We start from the raw sequence: 20,392 nt of genomic DNA on the forward strand, positions 1-20,392 counted from the left end.
AACTTTTATGATATGGTTATAAGGTCCACTTTTATATCGACACAGTACTAACGGCGCGATAGCCGATGGGTTAATGGTCGATCTTTTCCCGCTCTTTAATTTACTTGATTCGAGGATTCTTCCACAGTCTAGTTGAAATTCTACTATCTCTATTCTAATATGGTCGTGGTGAACAATTTCTGTTTCTGTTGGGTGACCACCAAAGGTCGGACAGGGTGAGCTATTTGCTTTATAATATGACGTAATACATGTCAAATTATAAGGTAAATAGCTCACCCTGTCCGACCTTTGGTGACCACCCAAGTTTAGAGTTTTTATACTAACTCAACCCGGTGGTTTAAGCTCCACATTAAAAGAAATTAATACTTAATAGTATGCGCTTATCGCATCGTAAATTAAGTCCATATTTCAATAACCATTTAATAAAATACTATATTCCTGAATCTACAAGTAACTAAGTACTTTATGGTTCATTACGAAATAAATGTGAGTGACTACGTTAAAAATACTCGGTCTGACTCTGCAAACCTACGTTCAAAATACTCCTTCTTTCTAGTCGAATTTACTTTGTGGAACGACTGTGGCAAATATTTCTACAATGGAAGTTCGACCTGGAAGAAATCAAGTTTTTGAACGGATTATATATTTTTCTACTGCTCGGAGTAATCACGTTTTTGTGTCACAATGGAAGGGATTCGAGGATCAAGTGGGTGCGTGCACCGACACGCGCCTATTAAAAATTAATTAATGATCCACATGAATGCGACCGCAACAGTTTTAAGAGCAGACACATAAACGAGTTAATGCAGAGTTAATGGAATCATAATGATCATGCACCGCAAATAATAGTGTCAAGTAAACATACATATTGCGGTGGTCAGTGATGCTTTCATCATTTTATCCGAGATGTACTTCCGGGTCGGCCTTGTGTTATTTGCTGCTTGTTTTACCTTAGATTGTTCTGCCGAACCCTTGACGGTAAAACAGGAACAAGAAATAATAAAATATATCGGTGAGTCGGTTTTTATTAATAGTGGATATGTTTAGAAGTTGAGTTTGTAATGGGCAATATATATTACTATAAAAGAGCTCTTTAATTTTCCCAGAAAACCAGATAAATCATTTTGATGTCCACGATGAAGATAGCCTCAATAAAGCTCTATACAAAGTATCGGATTTGTTTAAACCTTACATGAAGCATGGTGAGTATATATGTTTGGATTTTCAAATTTACCTAATATTAAAAAAATATTATTTTGCACTAAAAACGAAATCAAAATCATGAACATTTTTTGGTCGAAATGCTGCTTATTGCTATGGAGTTCTTATTCGTTAACTGAAGCCTAAAATACGCAGCGCAAGAGCATGTACAATTAGTTGTTATTAATTGCCAATAAAATAATTATTCTAACATCCTGTTTAAATACTTGTTTATGCATCGCCTATGTGCGCATATTTTATCGTCGGTTGGTAAATGTTATCATTTATAGATGGATGTTGTACCTAGTATTCATTGAATTGTAATTTACAGGCATAAAATTATGGAATATACCTGTATTGGATCCGTTATTTTTGAAAACAGTAAAAATAACACAAAATGAGGGTGGCAATAATTTCAAAGCCGAATTTAATTCTGTCTGGGTGTATGGTTTGTCCGATTATAAGATCGAGTATATTCGGTAAGTGTGCATCTTTTCAACCCTAACAATATAATCCCTGTAATCACAAATCTGTGGGTCTAAATTTGTAATTGTTAAGACTTGTAGGGTTGCCTTCAATTTAGTGTTAGGTACCTTAACATTTATTGGACAACCAGCGCTAAAATCTGTAATGAAAAACAACTCACGAATAATTGTACAGTAAATATTGCATTTACACTACTTACTTATAAATAATACGTTTTTGTTTTTCAGGGCACATCCTGCTAAGTACTCTTTTGAAATGAAGTTGAGATTTCCAGACTTAAAAATGCTAGGGAATTACGATATAGATGGTAAATTGCTTATCCTAGAATTGAAGGATCATGGTCCGTTCACCGCAAATTTGAGTAAGTGTTAAGTATATTTATGCTTTATACGGCATATCGTGGATTTAGTATTTAAGAGAACATTTCTTTATGTAAAGCACATTGCAACTCATTTTGATACCCGACGGAAGAACGAGTAAAAATTGTATATTAACAGCATGTGTGATGCAGTAACGGCTCCGGCTCCCTTGGCAGAATATAGCTTGGCTTGCGTACCGACGAGTGAGTAGTCAGCGTCGTATCCTCCTAAGGCCCAGCCATACAAATGAAAAATCCAGAATTTGCCACTGAAATGTGTACCTTTAGTGCTGGGAATAGAGTTCATTTTGGTCTTGTTTGAAAATTGAATGAAATAAAACAAAATAAACAAATGCCACTCTGTTCCAATTGAATATGATTTAAATTTCATCGAACTGAATAAGTACTATAGGACCTTGGGCCTTAGGAGGGTATAGTAGGTAGCATCCGAAGTATTCAAATAGTTCGGTACGTCATACAAATAATATGGTGTACCGAACTTTTGAATACTTTGGATGGATACCTACTATATGACGCTGACTGTACCTCCGCAACGCATGCTACGCAGAGAATTGGAGACGTGTTTCATACTCATGCCTAAAATCCGTCTCTTCTGTGGAGTGAAATACGGGCAATACAAAGTACGTTATTAAGTAGATGGGTGAATCAACTATTTTATTCTGTTCGTCAGCCAGGCGACAATGCTCTCACAGTTTTTCCTAGTTATAAGACCTAGCTAGATCGAGTTTTCGCCCCTGAAAACCCCCACATAGCAAATTTCATCGAAATCGTTAGAGCCGTTTGCTAGATCCCCGAAATATATCTTCTGCCTTTTCATGTAAACTGCTGAACCGATTTAGATGAAATTTGTCATGGATCTCCATTCTTCTCCAGTTTAGACCCAGGGACGGACTTAGGGTAGTTTTTAGAGCACCGTACAAAACTTTGTTCACGGTGCTCTTATTCATCATTCCACGCAGACGAAGTGTGCGCAGAAGTAGGGTATCATACTTTTATACCTAATGCCTAAACATGCCTAAGTATATGAATTGTTTCCAGCTGATGTTGACGCCATTGTTGAAAATAAATTTACTATCAAAAATGGCCATCTTCTTCTTTCGGAATCAAAATCAGATTTTGCTGTCAAGAACTTGAAATTTCATTTGGAGAATTTGCTTAAGGGCTCCCCTGTCGGTACGTATGAGAACTTAAAATATTCAGTGCTGCGCGAGCTACGCGCTACGAGTGTAGCAGATAACACGGAAAAAACATACGTAGCGAAAAGCGTCTACGAATAGAGAACTCGCCTAGTGGGTCACTGGCAGTGAATGTATAAAAAGGTCAATTCGTGGAACGCATGAGTCAATGAATTTTCAACATGATAAAGCAGAAAAAATCGTTAGATGTACCTTTCCAAGTGTATTCTCCGTTTATTTTCAGGTGAGTCTATTAACGAATCCCTGAACCGGAATGTGAACGATTTGGTCCGCGACCTGAAGCCGGCCTTTGTGCGAGAAATCAACAGGATCATAGTGCGCACCTTGAACAAGAGTGTAGAGAATCTGCCTTTAGCTAAGTGGCAAGCGGCTATTAAATGAATTTCCTCCTCTATACATACGCATCATGTAATCTTGTATTAAAAAAAGGTTTAATTTAACTATGCTTGTCTTATTACTGTTTCTTTCATAGCCACAGCCGGAGAAAATTGGCTGATCACGGCAAAAGACCGAAAAAGGTGGAAAGATTTGGAGGAGGCCTATACCCAAAAGGGGTCCTTAATATAGTAAAATAAACAACAACATCATAATGAAATACTATTTAAGGAAAAATAAAGGCTTAAATAAATAAAAATAAAAAAACCGGGCAAATGCGAGTCGGACTCGCGCACGAAGGGTTCCGTACCATAATAAAAAAAAAACAAAAAAAAAGCAAAAAAAAAAACGGTCACCCATCCAAGTACTGACCACTCCCGACGTTGCTTAACTTTGGTCAAAAATCACGTTTGTTGTATGGGAGCAGCGAACTGATATACATGGAAGTATTCTGTCCGCTCAGTTATGACCCAACGTAAACTATTCGATTGTAGGCGGTACTTACAAACTATTCGATTCGCAACTTCAGTTCGTCCGAGATGACAGTCAGTGACGGATGGCTAAATTGATTTATAAAAACAACGTTTTTTTGTAATTAAAAATGTCTTCCTGTGTCGTGAAGTGGTGCAGAAGTTTTTTTAGTTCATACCAAGGATAGTGGAATCACTTTTCACTTGTAGTAAACAGATAACTTCAGTAAAATTTGGAATAAACATAACGATTTGTTTTCAATACTACCGTGCTAAGCTAAAACGTAATAACTGCATACGACTTTCATAAAACATACGACTTTTTAAATTGCGAGGATAATAGGGATGGTGTTATGCCAAATGAAGTAGACTATTTCATTAACTTGTGCTTGGTTTAGGTATTTTCTATATAATTATAAATGTAGTAATGAATTCTTTCTTACAGATTTGTATTTTCCTTTTTTATTTCATGAAATGGAGCTGTAAAAAACTACCTAATTATTTCAAATTATTAATCAAATTACTTTCCATTCAGATTTCCACAAGATGCTATTCGCAGAGAACTATGGAAAAAAGCTGTCCAATTAGAGAGACATGAAATTAAGTGGATGCCTGGAAAGATATCTAGAATATGTTCTATTCATGAGATATAATTCGTGAGATAATCATACCCGGTCTTCTATATGTAAATACACTTCCACTGAATTAATTTAACAAATACACACATTATCTGAAAATGTTGATCATTCGAATCCACCCTCTACCGTCACATATATGTAGGTTCTCTCTCAAGCCATTTCCATCAGTAGAAAAGAGCTGCAAATTTAAAAAATGTAAGCGCGCGAACGGGTGTGGTCCCATACAAAATTTTAATTTTGCACCTTTTTCTACTGACAAACTTGCTTGACCGGCTATATACATATAAAATATTTCCATTGGAACTGAAAGTGGGGATTTATTGTGACTCCGCCTATTCAAATATTTTTGACCCGATTCGTGTACCTACCCGTGTAAATTTTGCAGGCTCTATAGCCAGTCCGAATTCTAAGATCAAGTTTACCATACATTTACAATGGCGTACTTGATCTTAGAAAAACGGACAGACTATACCTGAATGTGACTTCGCACTGCCATACAAATTGATAATAAAATACTTATTATACAAAATACTTATTATAGCGGAATACATTTATACAACAATGATATATTTACTTATGTTGAGTTAGTCTGTCATTTCACAACAACATTTTAACTAGTTATCTTTTAATCTGCATTAAATTATTATACGTGTATTAATTGACTGGTTCTTCAATGTATGGCATAAACCTATCCCTGTCCAAGTCATATTCTAATCAAATATGAACCGCAAACTCTCAGCGGCCAGTACGTACAGCAAGAAGGTTATTAGCGGATTAATGTCGCTGATTGGTAGTTATTGACATTATATGCATTTCATCTACACTTAGCTATGTACCATTAGTGTAAAAAAGATGACTATTATTTTGTTTACCAGCTTTGATTACAGGCTCTGTAAACGCGTCGTCTTATTTAAATGTAGGCGTAATTTTGTATGTGTGCTAATTTGGCCCGAGAATTTGAACGGTAATGTTCCTAAAGGCGGTTTCCATACTAAATATATGCGTTCACCGTATGGGAGCCCCATTTAAATCTTAATTTTTTTCTGTTTTTAGTATTTGTTGTTTTAGCGGCAACAGAAATACATCATCTGTGAAAATTTCAACTGTCTAGCTATCACGGTTTGTGAGATACAGCCTGGTGACAGACGGACGGACGGACAGCGAAGCCTTAGTAATAGGGTCCCGTTTTACCCTTTGGGTACGGAACCCTAAAAAATTACTGTTTCTTTTAGGCAACTACATCTTATGCTGATTTTGGACAGATTTTATATGACAGATCGATTGGACAAATTAGGGCAATCAAATAATAATCATTAAAATAAATTCATGATTGGTGGAGTAATTGAGTAACAAATATACAAAAACATACTGTTGAATTGATAACATCCTCTCTTTTAGGGTCCCATAGTCACTAGGAACCCTTATAGTTTTGTCATGTCTTTCCATATGTCTGTTTTGATGTAAGTTTGCTTGGCGCTATTAACTGCTCGAGCCAGAGAACACAGTTCTTACTTCAACGACTGAATGAATATCATTAATACTACCTTGCACCTAGTTATTGTTAAGCTTATTTAGGTATATTTTTATAAAACATTGTTAGTTGAATACATATGCACATTGCCCCACCATGATGCACAATATGATGCAGAACAAGTTTTAAGTTTAGGAATATTATTTCCAGGGGCATTTGTTTCCATATCAATTAAATTATTAGGTGACAACCATAACTCACTAAACAAGTTCAGAGCTGTATTAAACCAACTAGTACCATAACAAGGTTGATTTTTGTTTAATTTTATTATTTCAATTAGTTTTGGTTGTCACCTGACAAATTATTTTATAAATGGCTGTGTTTATACAAAGTAGTGTATCTGCAACCTTTTCGGGCTTTTCTAACCCACATTTTCGGGAAGAAATTATTTTGAACCAATATGACTGGTTAGTTGTTGCTAAAAACACGCATGCAGCTGAATAACAGGAAGATAATCTACTAATTTCACTTAGGCACAATGATAACTTATTACGAGACAATAAAAACAAATTGAAACTGAATGAAACTTTATTACATAATTGCAGCTAGTCCAACACTATTGCGTTCGCGATGTCCTGCGCCACACTCAATCTTTGCGAATTAATTTAGCTTTGGGGTCATCAGGTCTCATCACTACGTAGGTACTCTTGTATCTTCTGTTATCCCCGTCGTTTTTCACGTAATTATAACATCCTATCGTAGCCAAACCCACTCCTACTAAGGCCACACCAGTAGAAGCCAATATCTCTGGAATCTCGTTCCATCCCTGCTGAAGAAGTTGCCCAATGGAACGTCTTGATGCAGCAGCAGCCATTAGTGATTTTGTTCGTCCAATTTACCTCAATTTACGTAAATTATGTGAACAATAGCCCGTAAGCTCCCTTTTCTACAAACTGTCAAATGAACCATTACCATAACCAATTCTATCGTAACCTATTTTTTTTGACATTGACATCAAGGATACGTTTAGAAACGAGTATAATAATTATGAAGAGGTAAATGAGTATTATATTCTTCGGCCTTTGGGTAAAACGTCCTAGTGAGTATTCTTTGTACGAGGTGCTTTTAGGGCAGTTGGACGATTTTCTCAAGTCTAGGTATAGAAAATATTCAAAATATGAACTATTTATTATGAATAAATTGTAATTATTATTAACTACTAAAACATTAACAGTCAAATCTTGTGTACACTGGATTTTTCAGACGGCACTCTCTGGGATCTCCAGGCCGTATTATGGTGTACATTTTTTTATACTCGGAGTTAGCGCCGTCGTTTTGAATATAATTGTAACAACCAACAACGGCCAAGCCAATTCCCACAAAAGCTAAAGCTGTAGAGCCCATTATTTCCGGTATCTCCCACCACCCTCTTTTGAAAAGACCGAACAAGGTTTTCGAAAATCTTACTTGAGGTCCTATTTCTTTAGGTTCAGGCATTATAAAGTAAGATTATGTAGATAGTTCAACAGTAATAATAATATATTTTTATTTATTGACTTTATTGTATTTACGACTAACTTCGACGTTGACAATGACGTGACTTTTAGTGACATTTAATTAGTTTTTTGTAAATAGGTACAAATTACTGGCGTATTACACTGCCAGTGGTTCCCAAAGTTGTATTGTATTCTCTGGCTCCGACTCCGACCAAAATGTAAAAATGAAAAAAAAAACAGCAATCTGTGTTTATAAATGCGCTTGGTTTTAGAACGAATCCTACTACTAGCCACATATGACATATTTGACGTATATGACATTGGTAAAGGTCAATTGATAAGAATTACACAATTTTGCAATATATGCTTTGAAACAGACAGTATCCGCCTTCGGTTTTGTATCACCGGAGGTCTCAGTGGCTGCGTGTGTGCTAGATATATCTTAAATAAAAGATACTAAACATGACTTCCCGCTTCCAAGTGGTCGAACAGGGGCCACCAATCGAGGTTTTTCAGAAGAATAAATTGTTTATTGATGACTCGTTTCAAAACAAGGTGAACCTGACCATAGGCGGTACGTACGCACCATGTGCATTATTATTTTTTAAATTTATGTTAATAATGTCACAATAGGAATAAAATGTGTGGAGGCATAACAGAAGATATTTATGAAAGAGCCGGTGCCGACTGCAAGTAAGTAGGTAAAGGTAGAACTAAATGAATGATGAACCGATTGTTGTATATCAGTTTAACAACCTCCGCAAGTTGTTATGCAATTGAAAGTTAAGCTTCATTTCACTTACACCTAAAAATTATCAGAATAATTTACACTTATCTTTACTTGTTTAGAGCTTTTTTTTTAGAACATTTATCTTAAGTTGTTTTTAATTAGGTTCTCTGTCCCCATACAAACATCACATGTAAAGCTGTGTTTTTATATCTTACATGCATATTCCATTTGATGCATCAATATTTTTATTTCTGGTCTGGTGTATTCTAACTTTTCTTTTTGTATACCTACATTCTTTTGATTAGAGTACGAGTAAGCCCTAATATATTAGTAGATGTGAAAATATTACATACTAGTTCTACACAAATTTGATGACATTTCATACATCAACCTTTCAAGACCCAAACTGTGTTACGGGAAATTGTTGTTATATATTCTTGTGTTAATTTATGTATGTGCTGCTTTCAGCGTACAGGGATGAAAATGGAAAACCATGGGTACTCCCCGTTGTACGCAAGGTGGAAAAACAGATGGCAGCTGATGAGACCCTGTTGCATGAATACCTGCCTGTGCTTGGTGAGTGACAATTTAAACTAATTAATATGAGTCAGTCATCATGTTTAATTAGAGCCATCCTGTCTAGTTTTATTACATATGCTGCAGTGTTGGAATGCTATATTAACTAGGTGCAAGTTTGTGGAGTGAGCTTGTGTCCTGTTACTTGTGTCTCACAGTAATAAAAGAAGAATTTTTGGAAGAATGCCAAATGCTGGATATTTTTTAAGTTCTACAAATAGTCTGTGCCTACAATGCTGCCTGAGAAAATATGCTACACATATTTAATGAATTACCAATGAAATCCCTAATGAACATAATGAAAACAGTATGTTATTATAATAAAACATAGACATACTTGTATGTATATTCAAGAGCAATGTAAGAATCTTGAGTGTGAGAGGCAGGATGCTATTCGCTTTATGTGCAACATGCTCATTTGTAGGAATTTTACCATTACAAATAAAAAAATGCTTGTCTATAGAAAATTTCAAGATCAAGTAGGTATATATTTTTTTATTTACATGTATGGGAAGTGGAAACTTCTGCATGTAATAATTGAGAATATGGATGACTATGTCATGATGCCACTCCATCAAGCAGAAATTTATTTCCATCTAGCTGTTGCTAAACTTGCTAGTCAGGGTTTTATAAAGGAAGCAGTAACTAAAAAGTTAGTATGGGTATTTAACCCATACGAACTTTAAAAAACCTGTGAAGAATTTGAAATACAGAAAGGAGTTAGGCATGGGGACCCTTTGTCACCCAAGCTATTTACAGCAGTATTAGAGCAGATCTTCAGAATTCTTAACTGGGAAAGAAAAGGTCTTATCATAAATGGAGAATATCTACATCATTTGAGATTTGCAGATGACATAGTACTATTGAGTGAGAATCCCACAGAGATACACGAAATGATCAATCAATTGGAGGAGGAAAGTAGAAAAGTTGGGCTGACAATGAATTCATCTAAAACAAAAGTCATGACAAATGGACCAAAGGCAAAAATTGAATTAAGAGGTACAAGCGTAGAGTACGTAGGTGAATATGAATATCTAGGCCAGACAATATCCCCAACGGACCAAATGGAAAAAGAAATCAATAAAAGGATTGGTAACTCTTGGAAACGCTACTGGTCATTGAAGAGATCATGAAAAATAAGGAGATTCCAGCACTAGAAAAGGCAAGATTATAAACACCTGCATAACACCATGTATGTCTTATGGATGCCAAACCTGGGCCCTTACAAGCAGAAACATGAGAAAATTAGAAGTGTGCCAAAACTCCATGCAGAGGAGCCTATTAGACATAAAATTAAAAGACAGAGAAAGACTAACGGACATTAGACAAAAAACAAAGGTGATCCCCATAGCAAAAACTATCAAAAAACTTAAGTGGAGATGGACGGGTCATATGATCTGAGGCCCAAACAAATGGTCACAGAAACTAACCCACTGGTACCCCAGAGATGCTAAAAGAAAGATAGGCAGACAGATACTAAGGTGGGAAGTTGATATAAAGAAGGTTGCTGGACCAACTTGGAGTTGGGAAGCGCGGGATAGAGAGCGCTGGAAGGTTTTAGAGGAGGCCTATGTCAGTGGACAAGCTAGAAATAATAAAAAAAAATAGAGGAAATAAAATAAAACATGAAACTACATATAATACCTAGCAATAAGGGCTATCTTTATCTTTATCTTTTTAACTTTAAAAAACCTAACAATAGGCAAATCTTTAACTAAAAACGTTTTAATACCGAACACTAACGAAAACTCACAAATTACACAGACACCGTATTATGAAACTCTTGCAAAGAGCGCAAGGTCACACATACGTGAAATTCCACTCATAAAATGATGCATCGGTGAGCTGCCATATTAAGTTGCATCCTATATTATTTTATACTTCAACATTCTTTACCCCATAACTAAATTTATAAAGCATTTTAGGTAAATTTTTTCTTTAATAGCGCCATCTAGTTTTAACATTTCGTCTAAGTTCTCACTAGATGGTGCCCTTAAATAGGAATATGCTTAGAATGTTTTTATTAGGCTTTAAATCTACTTATGTGCCTACGGAGACATTACGTCTTCTCTATTTACTAATTACCTAACGGTGTGAAACTAGGTACTTGTGGCCTAATACTGTATGTGAATATTATGGTGTTATTTTTGTGATAAAAATGGGTACCTATTGCCTAATAATATATTTTTTTGTTAGCCTAGTTTAGTGCCCAACTACTAAAGCAAAGGCCTCCCCTCCTTTCCTCCACTCAACCCTGTCGGTTGTACTTTCCCGCCAATCCGGATATCTAAAATGCTTCCAAGTGGTCCCCCCATCTCCTTTTTGGTCTGCCTCATATCTGATATGATACTTATATATATGAAATTTCAAGGAAAAAAGTAATCAAATCTCGCCGCCAATTAGTTATGTAACAGTCACGTGGGAACGCCCCCTCTTGAACCTATAAGCCGAAACTCCATGAACATTATATGTCGATAAGACTTTTTATAATAACACTGCAAAATTGCGGTTATGTAGATAACATACTGTTGTCTTGGCCATGGTAATTGAAGATAACACAACTATAATCACAACCGTGTTGATAATGAGCAAATCATAAACATGTTGATGATTGGTGCTGGAATTATAAGACCGTTACCTAGTGTTCTGATTACGATAAAACACTGATAGAATAATAACAATAAGTGATGCAATCATGTCTTAAGAATCTTAAGATATTTCCACGCTCATATACACCGTGGGTTATTAAAACCTTGTCAGCTTTCACAGGTGTATTCTTGACTGCATTTAAAGGCTAAAATGTCATGCAAAGTATTATGAAATCGGTCTTCTTTTAGAGACAAAAGTATAACAATTCTTGTAATATTTTTTTTAGTATATAAACTTGCTGTAAAACTCTTTATTGGCTGCGACGCTGCCACTATGTGACAGATATTAAAGTTTTAAAGTAAAATTGATATTTTTATTTGTAAATAAATAAAAAACTTTACTATTTCATTGTAATGTTTGACCAAAACTCATATAAGTAGGTAACATGTTTAGCTCCTTATGACCTCAGGAATGCGTAGTTTCACCAGCCTACGGTGTATATAATTATGTTAACGTCAACAAGTAGGTACATATTATTTAGATAGATAATTAGGTACCTATAATTATGATTACATTTATACCAATACGATGTGCACAGGTTTGGACCAGTTCTCCAACGCCTCCGTGTCCATGCTGCTGGGCGAAGACAACCCTGTGATTGCAAGTGGACGCGTGAGTATATCATTTGATAATCTTCTTTAATTTTCCAATGATACTTAAAGTAATAGACGTAGACAACGCAGGTCGAGCTAGAAACTAAAATCAAGCTGGCAAGCAGCGGGTAGTGAGCCATATTTTGACGCTGAGCTGAGCTATTAATAGGGAATGCAAATCGGTTATTTTTTGTATGGAAATAACCGCGGTTTCGGTTAATAACCGATTATTTCCAGACAAAAAATAACCGATTTGCATTCCCTAGCTATTAAGCGAGGGAGCGAGTGAGACGATGTTTTCGAGGAAAAATGTTAGCCCGTAAAAATAAACTGGTTGCCTAAGGATCTACCTATCATATTGGAAATAGATCGATTAACAAAAATTTGAATTGGCCTGTTATTGACTGACTTTGGTGATGTGGGTTAAAAAAATATAATTTTCGAATTAATCGTATTTACATAAAAGTATGGTAAAATTTATATTAGATATCAGGGCTGCCAGTACATAAATCTTGATTATGCGATCCTGTGCCCGCAATTATACGAAATTCGATTGCATTATACGAGTACAAAAAAAAACTATTATTTTAAATCAATTTTTTAATAACTGGTGAATTTCGGTTTTTGCGGTAAGCCCCAAAATTTCGGGGATCTTTCTCTTTTACTCCAATGACAGCGTAATAAGAGTGACAGATAAAGATGCCCGCTATTTGCGCACTTGGATTTTGTCGGTTATAGCCCGCGTCGACGTGTATTTAAGTAGTTGCCGTTCCATTAAATCGTATAACAGTATTGGCACACTGTTTTTTGAAGCATTGACAGTAGTTTAACATCGGTGTTTTTTTCGTATCCAATTATACCGATTGACCAACTATACGACATGTATACGAAAATAATTTCATTATACGAATTTCGTAGCCTATTATACGATCTGGCAGCCCTGTTAGATATATCATAACGCGCTTTAGTGTTTGTAAGTAATAATTGATAGGTAGGTATAACAGATGTTTATTATTTATTGATATTAACGAGTACTCGTGTTGTATTGTTGGGCAGGCTTTCGGCGTGCAAGTGCTGTCGGGCACCGGCGGGCTGCGCGTGGGCGCTGAGTTCCTGCGCCGCCACCTCAACTACAACACCTTCTACTACTCGCAGCCCACTTGGGGTAAATTAAATATCTACTACCTACTACTACATAACAACTTATTCATAAACGTTTACTAAAGTTGACAAGCCGACAATAATCGTTTATCCCTTTCCATCTTACTAATACGACGGAAAGGGACAAACGATTATTATCGGCTTGTCAACTTTAGTAAACGTTTTTGAATAAGTGGGTATGAAAATATCGTGCTTCATATTTGACAGCTGAAACAAATGTTGCTGTGCCGGGCCCTCGTGCGATAGTTCTGGTTTTCAAACGTTGTCGTTAGATAATTCAGAAACCACAAAACATGATATATGACGCCGAATAGCGCCATCTAGTCTCGCTGTCAAAACCGGGGCACGATATTTTTAGACTTTAAACTTCTTTTACAAATAATAATAACTCAACTCTTTGTTTAATATTTACTGTTTTAAGCAAGCGACGAACTAAATCGACGACGTATTGGCCAAATCTTGATTTTTTGGTGCGAGCATGTTCGATCTCAAAAGAAAAACGTTTATAGAGTAAAGAGATAAGCGAGTCTTAATTTTCGCCGAGCCGGGTTAAATAGATAAAATGTCAACTTGTTCGTGTTTTATTAATACTATCCGTGTATTTACCGTACAGAGAACCACCACCTGGTGTTCGTGCGTTCCGGGTTCGAGAACCCTCGCACGTACCGGTACTGGAACGCGAAGACGCGCACCATCGACTTCGACGGCATGCTGGAGGACCTGCGCGCGGCGCCCGAGAACTCGGTGGTGCTGCTGCACGCCTGCGCGCACAACCCTACCGGCATCGACCCCACGCACGACCAGTGGGAGAAGATTGCCGACGTCTGCGAGGTAATAAAATCTCCACGGCCGACTTAGGGCCAGTTGCACCAACCACATTTGACAGACTGATCAACGACAGTCGGCGCGCCCCGGCGCTTTACTACGTATTAACTCACATTATAGACGGGTCTAACGCGAATTTTATTACTTACTACACACTACGCTTACTACATAACTTTTCATGCATAAAAATTTAGTGAATTCTTTAACGATATGAACAGTGGTGTGCAACCGACCCTTAGGCCACGGCGACTGCTGTCAACTCCGTTGCTGATGCTGGTGTGCTCGCAAGTGGCTGATGTTGCCGATATTGTTGTCTGCGAGGTATTCGGCCGGTGTCACAACTCACAACTACATTCCCATTGCGACCGGAGCAGCGTAACCCAAGGGCCACAGAACGCACGCTCAGAGCGCTTTGCCGACCGCCCTGTATTTATTTTAACATATGTATATCAATTTTTATTGTTTCACCAGCGGTACACTGATGATGACACAGGCAATGTCTTTCTCGTGTTTTTATTTCTATGTACAATAAAGTAAATACATACATACAATCTTTATGAAAAAAAAAAGTGAAAGATTAAACATTCTAATCCTGACAGGAATGCGGCACCCAACTTTTCAAGGAAATCGTCAGTAACATCGCCCATTTCTCGTTGCTGCAGTAAAGATGTCGCAGTCGCAATCCGAATGTCACCTTAAGATCTTATAACCTGATGATTGGCGACAAGAAGCTAACGGCTAAGCTTCAGTCTTTGGCCCATCGGCGGAAAGTCGCCAGCCTGTCGGTATTCTACAGGTTGCACTTCGGGGAGTGTGCCCAAGAGCTACACGAGCTTATTCCACCGTCCCCATTCTACCATCGGACTTTTAGACGCACGGCCGGTTTCCATCCTTACTTGGTAGATATTCCACCAATTCGCACGAAGCGCTTTGCTTCTACTTTCCTTATGCGCACTGCCAAGGAATGGAATTCCTTGCCGGCGTCTATATTTCCGTGTTCTTATAACCCGGCAACCTTCAAATCAAGAGTGAACAGGCACCTTCTGGGCGAGCTCGCTCCATCGTAGGCCACGTCTACGCCTCGGCTAGTCGGTGGCCCTGAGTAAGCCCATTCATAATTAAAAAAAAAAAAACCTGACAAAACTAATATAGTCGTACCGAAGTTTTGGTTAAACTATAATTACACACACGCATATATGTTGTAATACTTGTAATACAATGAGCGGGGTGGTGTGCGACAGGAGCGCAAGCTGTTCCCTTTCTTCGACAGCGCGTACCAGGGCTTCGCGTCGGGCGACCTGGACCGCGACGCGTGGGCCGTGCGCTACTTCGTGCAGCGCGGGTTCGAGCTCGTCTGCGCGCAGTCCTACGCCAAGAACTTCGGCCTCTACAGTGAGTACACCCCTTTTATGCTCTACTTTGACTGTGCTGAATGAAAATTCTGTCAACACTGAGCAGTTCACTGCAAAATGCCTGTCTTGTTGTACTTATATGGAAGCGGTTATTTTGAATGGGCAATTTTCAACAAGACTATCCACTATCTAGTGTTAATGTTATACGTGTGATAACAAAAAAGGTACTATTTTTATAATAAAATTATCGGGTGTGTTTTCCTTCGAATTTTACTTTGCACCCTTACAAGAACACGCTCCACCTAACTAGTTAAGTCTAAATCGTCAGAGTCAGCGCCAAAGACTAAAGTAAGTGTCAGCGCACTAATAATAATATCGGTTATCATAATCTCACAATTAAAACTAGATAATAATTCAAAATTTTACTCTTTTCTTTGGCTTATAAACGATTGTACGGGACAGCCCATGAACAGTCCCTGACGGACTACCGCGAACCACGTTCGAGCTGTTGCCGCCCTGTCACACTTACGTACGAATTTACAAGTGCGACGGAGAGGCAACACGTCGAACCTGTACGGTTATGATGGTCGTTCTTGTCTATGTGATAGCGTGATAAAACGCTGTCCGTCATTTTCTAACCCACAGTGTTAAAAAGTGACAGTTATTTTGTCATGTGGATAAAGATGGATAAGCCATCCATAATACGCCGGCTGGTTCGCGGTAGGCTCTCAGATTAGTTAGCCAGGTAACCAGACAGTCGTTTCATTGATTATAAGTTGAAGACGGTGTGGTTGTGGTTGTGCAGACGAGCGCGTGGGCAACCTGGCGGTGGTGGTGGCGGACCCGGCGCTGGTGCCCGCCATGAAGTCGCAGCTCACGTGGGTGGTGCGCGCCGGGTACTCCAACCCGCCCGCCCACGGCGCGCGCATCGTCGCCACCGTGCTCAGCGACAAGCAGCTCTTCGATCAATGGTCTCTTCACTTTTTATTTTATCTTATACGATACACATGCTTATTTAACTTATATAGGTTTAATCAGGAACTTTTTAAAAAGTAAATCGGTATGCAACTATGCGTAGGTATGCATCAAAGAATTTAATACTCACTAGGAGGTATGCATTGTAGAGACCGCATTAAAAAAAAATAAACGCAAAAGTTTATTGTTTGGATGTGAAACTAGGAGCCTCGCATACTCCCTCGAAAAAGGGACACATCAATATTTAGTAGCCTGATTTTATAATAATTCTTCGTACTTGCTAGGTAAATATTTTAACTCTTACCGATTCTTAATGTAATCATTATCGGTAAAGTGAAATTGATTGACGGATTATAGATTCGGTATGATAGCTAAGTGTCATTATTAGTATTACACTTGCACTAAATTGCGTTTCAATGTTCGCAGGAGGGAACACATCAAGATGATGTCGTCGAGAGTTATTCAGATGAGAGAAGCCCTGCGAGCCGAGCTCATCAAGTGAGTTTTCTTTAAATTTAAAAGGAGATTAATTCAATAGAAACTTTTTGCTTATGTTTGTACATTTGATGTTTCCATTTATAAATAAAATTGGATGTGATGGAGATCGCTTTATATGAATGCTAAAAGTTTTATTACGATAATCGAATGACAACAGACATATCATCATCATCAGTCGTCTTCGTCTACTATATAAAGCCGCACGAGCAACTCGCGCCGTGTAAACGGGCCTTTATTTATTCACAAATATATGTTATAAGTAGTGGGGAGTATTAAAGAGGGCACGTTTGCCGGCAGGCTGGGCACGCCGGGCACCTGGGACCACATCGTGAAGCAGATCGGGCTGTTCTCGTACACGGGGCTGACGCCGCGGCAGGTGCAGCACCTCATCGAGCAGTACCACATCTACCTGCTCAACTCGGGCCGCATCAACATCTGCGGCCTCAACCCCTGCAACGTGCGCTACGTGGCCGAGGCCATCCACGACGCCGTGCTCAAGTTCCCCGGCGACGAGTAAATATACACCTGCTTGTTACCGGTGGTGGCGGGACAGGGGCGGGACGAACAAACTACACAACAATGATGATGATGATGTACGAGACCGACGGGCCTTAGCACTTTACCTACAAACCAATGCGTACATTTTTATGTCGTCAATTTAAAACCAGCTGTTTACGCCGTTCTTAACCCATTTCATGTTCTGCTGTAAGGTTGACGAAATATAAAGGGAGCCGATCTCTCGAACAAATTGAACAAGATCGGCTATATATTTCGTCAACTTTATCTAAGCATACAGCATACTTTAATTAAACACCGTGGAGTCATTGTCCGCCGTGTGTCGCAGGTGTAGGCAGCTGTTTACTACGCGGTCTCTCTACTCAAACTATGCTAAACTTCAGCTCTTTCGATTACAAAGAAAAACACTTCATAAGGGCTCATTTAGACGAAGCGAGAACTCGCAGGCGAGCAACAGTCCGCAATGTAACTAAAATCGCATGCGAGTTCGCGCGCCGTCTAAATCAGCTCTAAGTACCGACCTGTGATTTAAAATTATGAAAAAAGGAGAGTGTTACTTGTATAAACTGTAAATTTCGTTGACATGTTTACGGGACTCCTGTGTAGAGCCTAGAACCTCTATATGAATTACTCAATTGTGCAATATTTTACCCCTTTTATTTGCCTAACAATAATAAACAGCGCATAATATTATATTGAAACTGTAAAAAAAAACAATATAATGAAATTAAGTGGGCTGGAACCGATGTTAAGTTTTACAATATACATTCAGAAGTGTTGTCTAAGTCAAAACCATATATACATGGTAGACAGCAAAAGAATTAAAGCGTTATACAATGAAATTGTAATTATTTATTGATATTTTTTGACGTGGCGATAAGAGTTACAGGATTATTCAAGCAATATTAGCATAAGTTTGTGAGGGGGCAGGTAGAGGAGCCTCACAGGGATGATGGGAATGAAAAGGCAGGATCCAGAGCGATGAGGGGTATTTATTATTTAAATAAAAAGGCACCTGTAACAATACAGGTTACGTGTTAACAGATAGGTATGTATAAAAATACTTTCGTAATTCAGAAGGTTAGAAATCAAATAACTTACAATATGTGCCTTGGTGATGATGTAGATATATATCTGGAAGGTGTGCAGGGCCACAAAACGAGCACTATACTGAACTGCACGCACTTATGAATTATTACGTTTACTAATAAAAATCACACTTAAACGGTCGTGTTTAGAAACTTGGGAAGTACAGTCCGTTAGATAAAATGATGTTTATCGATCAAAGTATGTGATCGAACTGAAAATAAAAATCATTGAATGGAATTTGGAATAGGATTTGAATTTCAAAAAGGAATTTAGAATTTGTATGGTGCCAGAAATAGTATGAAGGTCGATAGTGTAACGCTTCGTTACACGCACCGTTACAAAGTTGTTGTCAAAAATGAACTATCGTCTAGTTGACACTTCCATGTTAAAATACTTTTTTTTTTAAATTGTAATCGCAGGTGATTGTAAGGAGCAGGCGATTATGTTATGTTCCGTAGGCGTGATCCGCCATCATCAGCTCATTGCACGCAGTAGGTACATTACAGTACCTAACACGCGAATTCTGATTAGATTACGATCGAACTCTAGTGGTTTGTAATAGCAGCTAACGGCTACATAGCTAACTAAGACAAACAATACCGCATTACTCATTCAGCTTACCAGTATTAAACGCTTTTATTGTAGTTATGTGCTAGCGAAGTACATACCGACGTTCTCAGTGTTGCCAGTGAAACAAAGTAAAACGAACTAAACTGCACATGTTTAATTAAACACGAAGAGGAATATATAATTTGTAGTAATACATTAAGAGATTATTCGAGCACATTACGTTTTGTTATCTTCAGCTTAGCAAAAGGTAATATTTGGCCGTCATGTTTCGTGCACTCAATGTACGTTGTCTGCTTGACCAGCCGCGACGCAGGCGCTGCGCCAAGGATGCTTGTTGTGGTTATGGTTTATCTTGTACAGTTACAAAATAAGTTAAGTTACTTAGTTGGCGAGGTGTTCAAAATGAACTGACCAAAGCTGTATTGTTAAAAGAATAGGAGTGTGTGTATGTCTTTGTAAACACCTTGCCCGCTTATCTTTTGCAGCTGACTGTAACTGATTATGACGATTACAGCAATTTTCCTTTCTTACCATTAGTTAAAATATTGAAATTATATCTATGTGATTACTTATGTGCTATACAATTATAGTTGTCATTATTGATGTTAATATATCGATTTGTATAAACAATATATTGTCATAATTGTTTTGTTAATAAAATAAGTACTCAATCAAATTAACCGTCTTTCTTTTCAGTGAAGTGTACGCAAAATTATAACAGATTTTGCGAATCCTATGTGATCGCCGAGCCAAGGCTGCACTGACTTCGCTGACCACATCTAAGATAACATATACATGTATATAGGTAGTGTACAGTCAGCAGCAGAAGTTGCGAAGCCGGCGACGTGTACAAAATAACGCGTCTTTATGTTGAGCCTGTGAAGGTGATTTTGAACACCTCGCCCGCTTAGCAACTTCTGCTGCTGACTGTACAGTAGGTGTTTGCTATTTGAATACAAGGTTATATGAAACTAATAAATTCCTATATCATTTAATCCAGGGGTCTCCAAATTGTTGACCCGTGGGCCGCGGCTTGATTGCTTCGCTGGCCATTGTTTGGAGAGTCCTGATTTATCAGTCCCATGCATATATTTAGGTTGCGTACATATGCTTAATGAATATAAAGAAAAACTGCGAGTCAGACTTG

General features: G+C 37.9%; 3 protein-coding genes across 4 annotated transcripts; 2 read left to right on the forward strand and 1 right to left on the reverse strand.

Moving 5' to 3' along the window:
- The first annotated feature begins 763 nt into the window (after positions 1-763).
- On the forward strand, positions 764-3,722 carry LOC134678230 (circadian clock-controlled protein daywake-like). Its single transcript, XM_063536700.1, has 6 exons — positions 764-1,012; positions 1,107-1,202; positions 1,532-1,679; positions 1,914-2,047; positions 3,104-3,238; positions 3,485-3,722. Exons 1-6 carry the CDS (start codon positions 907-909, stop codon positions 3,640-3,642), a joined length of 777 nt encoding a protein of 258 aa, XP_063392770.1. The 5' UTR covers positions 764-906; the 3' UTR covers positions 3,643-3,722.
- Positions 3,723-6,789: 3,067 nt separating this feature from the next.
- Positions 6,790-7,195, reverse strand: LOC134679198 (uncharacterized). The gene has a single exon (XM_063538075.1). It carries the CDS (start codon positions 7,087-7,089, stop codon positions 6,862-6,864), a length of 228 nt encoding a protein of 75 aa, XP_063394145.1. The 5' UTR covers positions 7,090-7,195; the 3' UTR covers positions 6,790-6,861.
- Positions 7,196-8,060: 865 nt separating this feature from the next.
- Positions 8,061-20,047, forward strand: LOC134678807 (aspartate aminotransferase, cytoplasmic). Of its 2 annotated transcripts, XM_063537507.1 has the most exons (10): positions 8,061-8,285; positions 8,910-9,017; positions 12,205-12,278; positions 13,316-13,424; positions 14,034-14,251; positions 15,487-15,637; positions 16,403-16,568; positions 16,999-17,070; positions 17,368-17,583; positions 19,942-20,047. In XM_063537507.1, exons 1-10 carry the CDS (start codon positions 8,174-8,176, stop codon positions 19,961-19,963), a joined length of 1,248 nt encoding a protein of 415 aa, XP_063393577.1. In that variant the 5' UTR covers positions 8,061-8,173; the 3' UTR covers positions 19,964-20,047. The 2 variants fall into 2 exon arrangements, with proteins under 2 accessions (XP_063393577.1, XP_063393578.1); XM_063537508.1 differs by lacking the exon at positions 19,942-20,047 and having other exon boundaries at positions 17,368-19,921.
- The last annotated feature ends 345 nt before the right edge of the window (positions 20,048-20,392 follow it).

Source organism: Cydia fagiglandana, chromosome Z, assembly GCF_963556715.1.
Source record: "Cydia fagiglandana chromosome Z, ilCydFagi1.1, whole genome shotgun sequence".
NCBI classification, from domain to species: domain Eukaryota; kingdom Metazoa; phylum Arthropoda; class Insecta; order Lepidoptera; family Tortricidae; genus Cydia; species Cydia fagiglandana.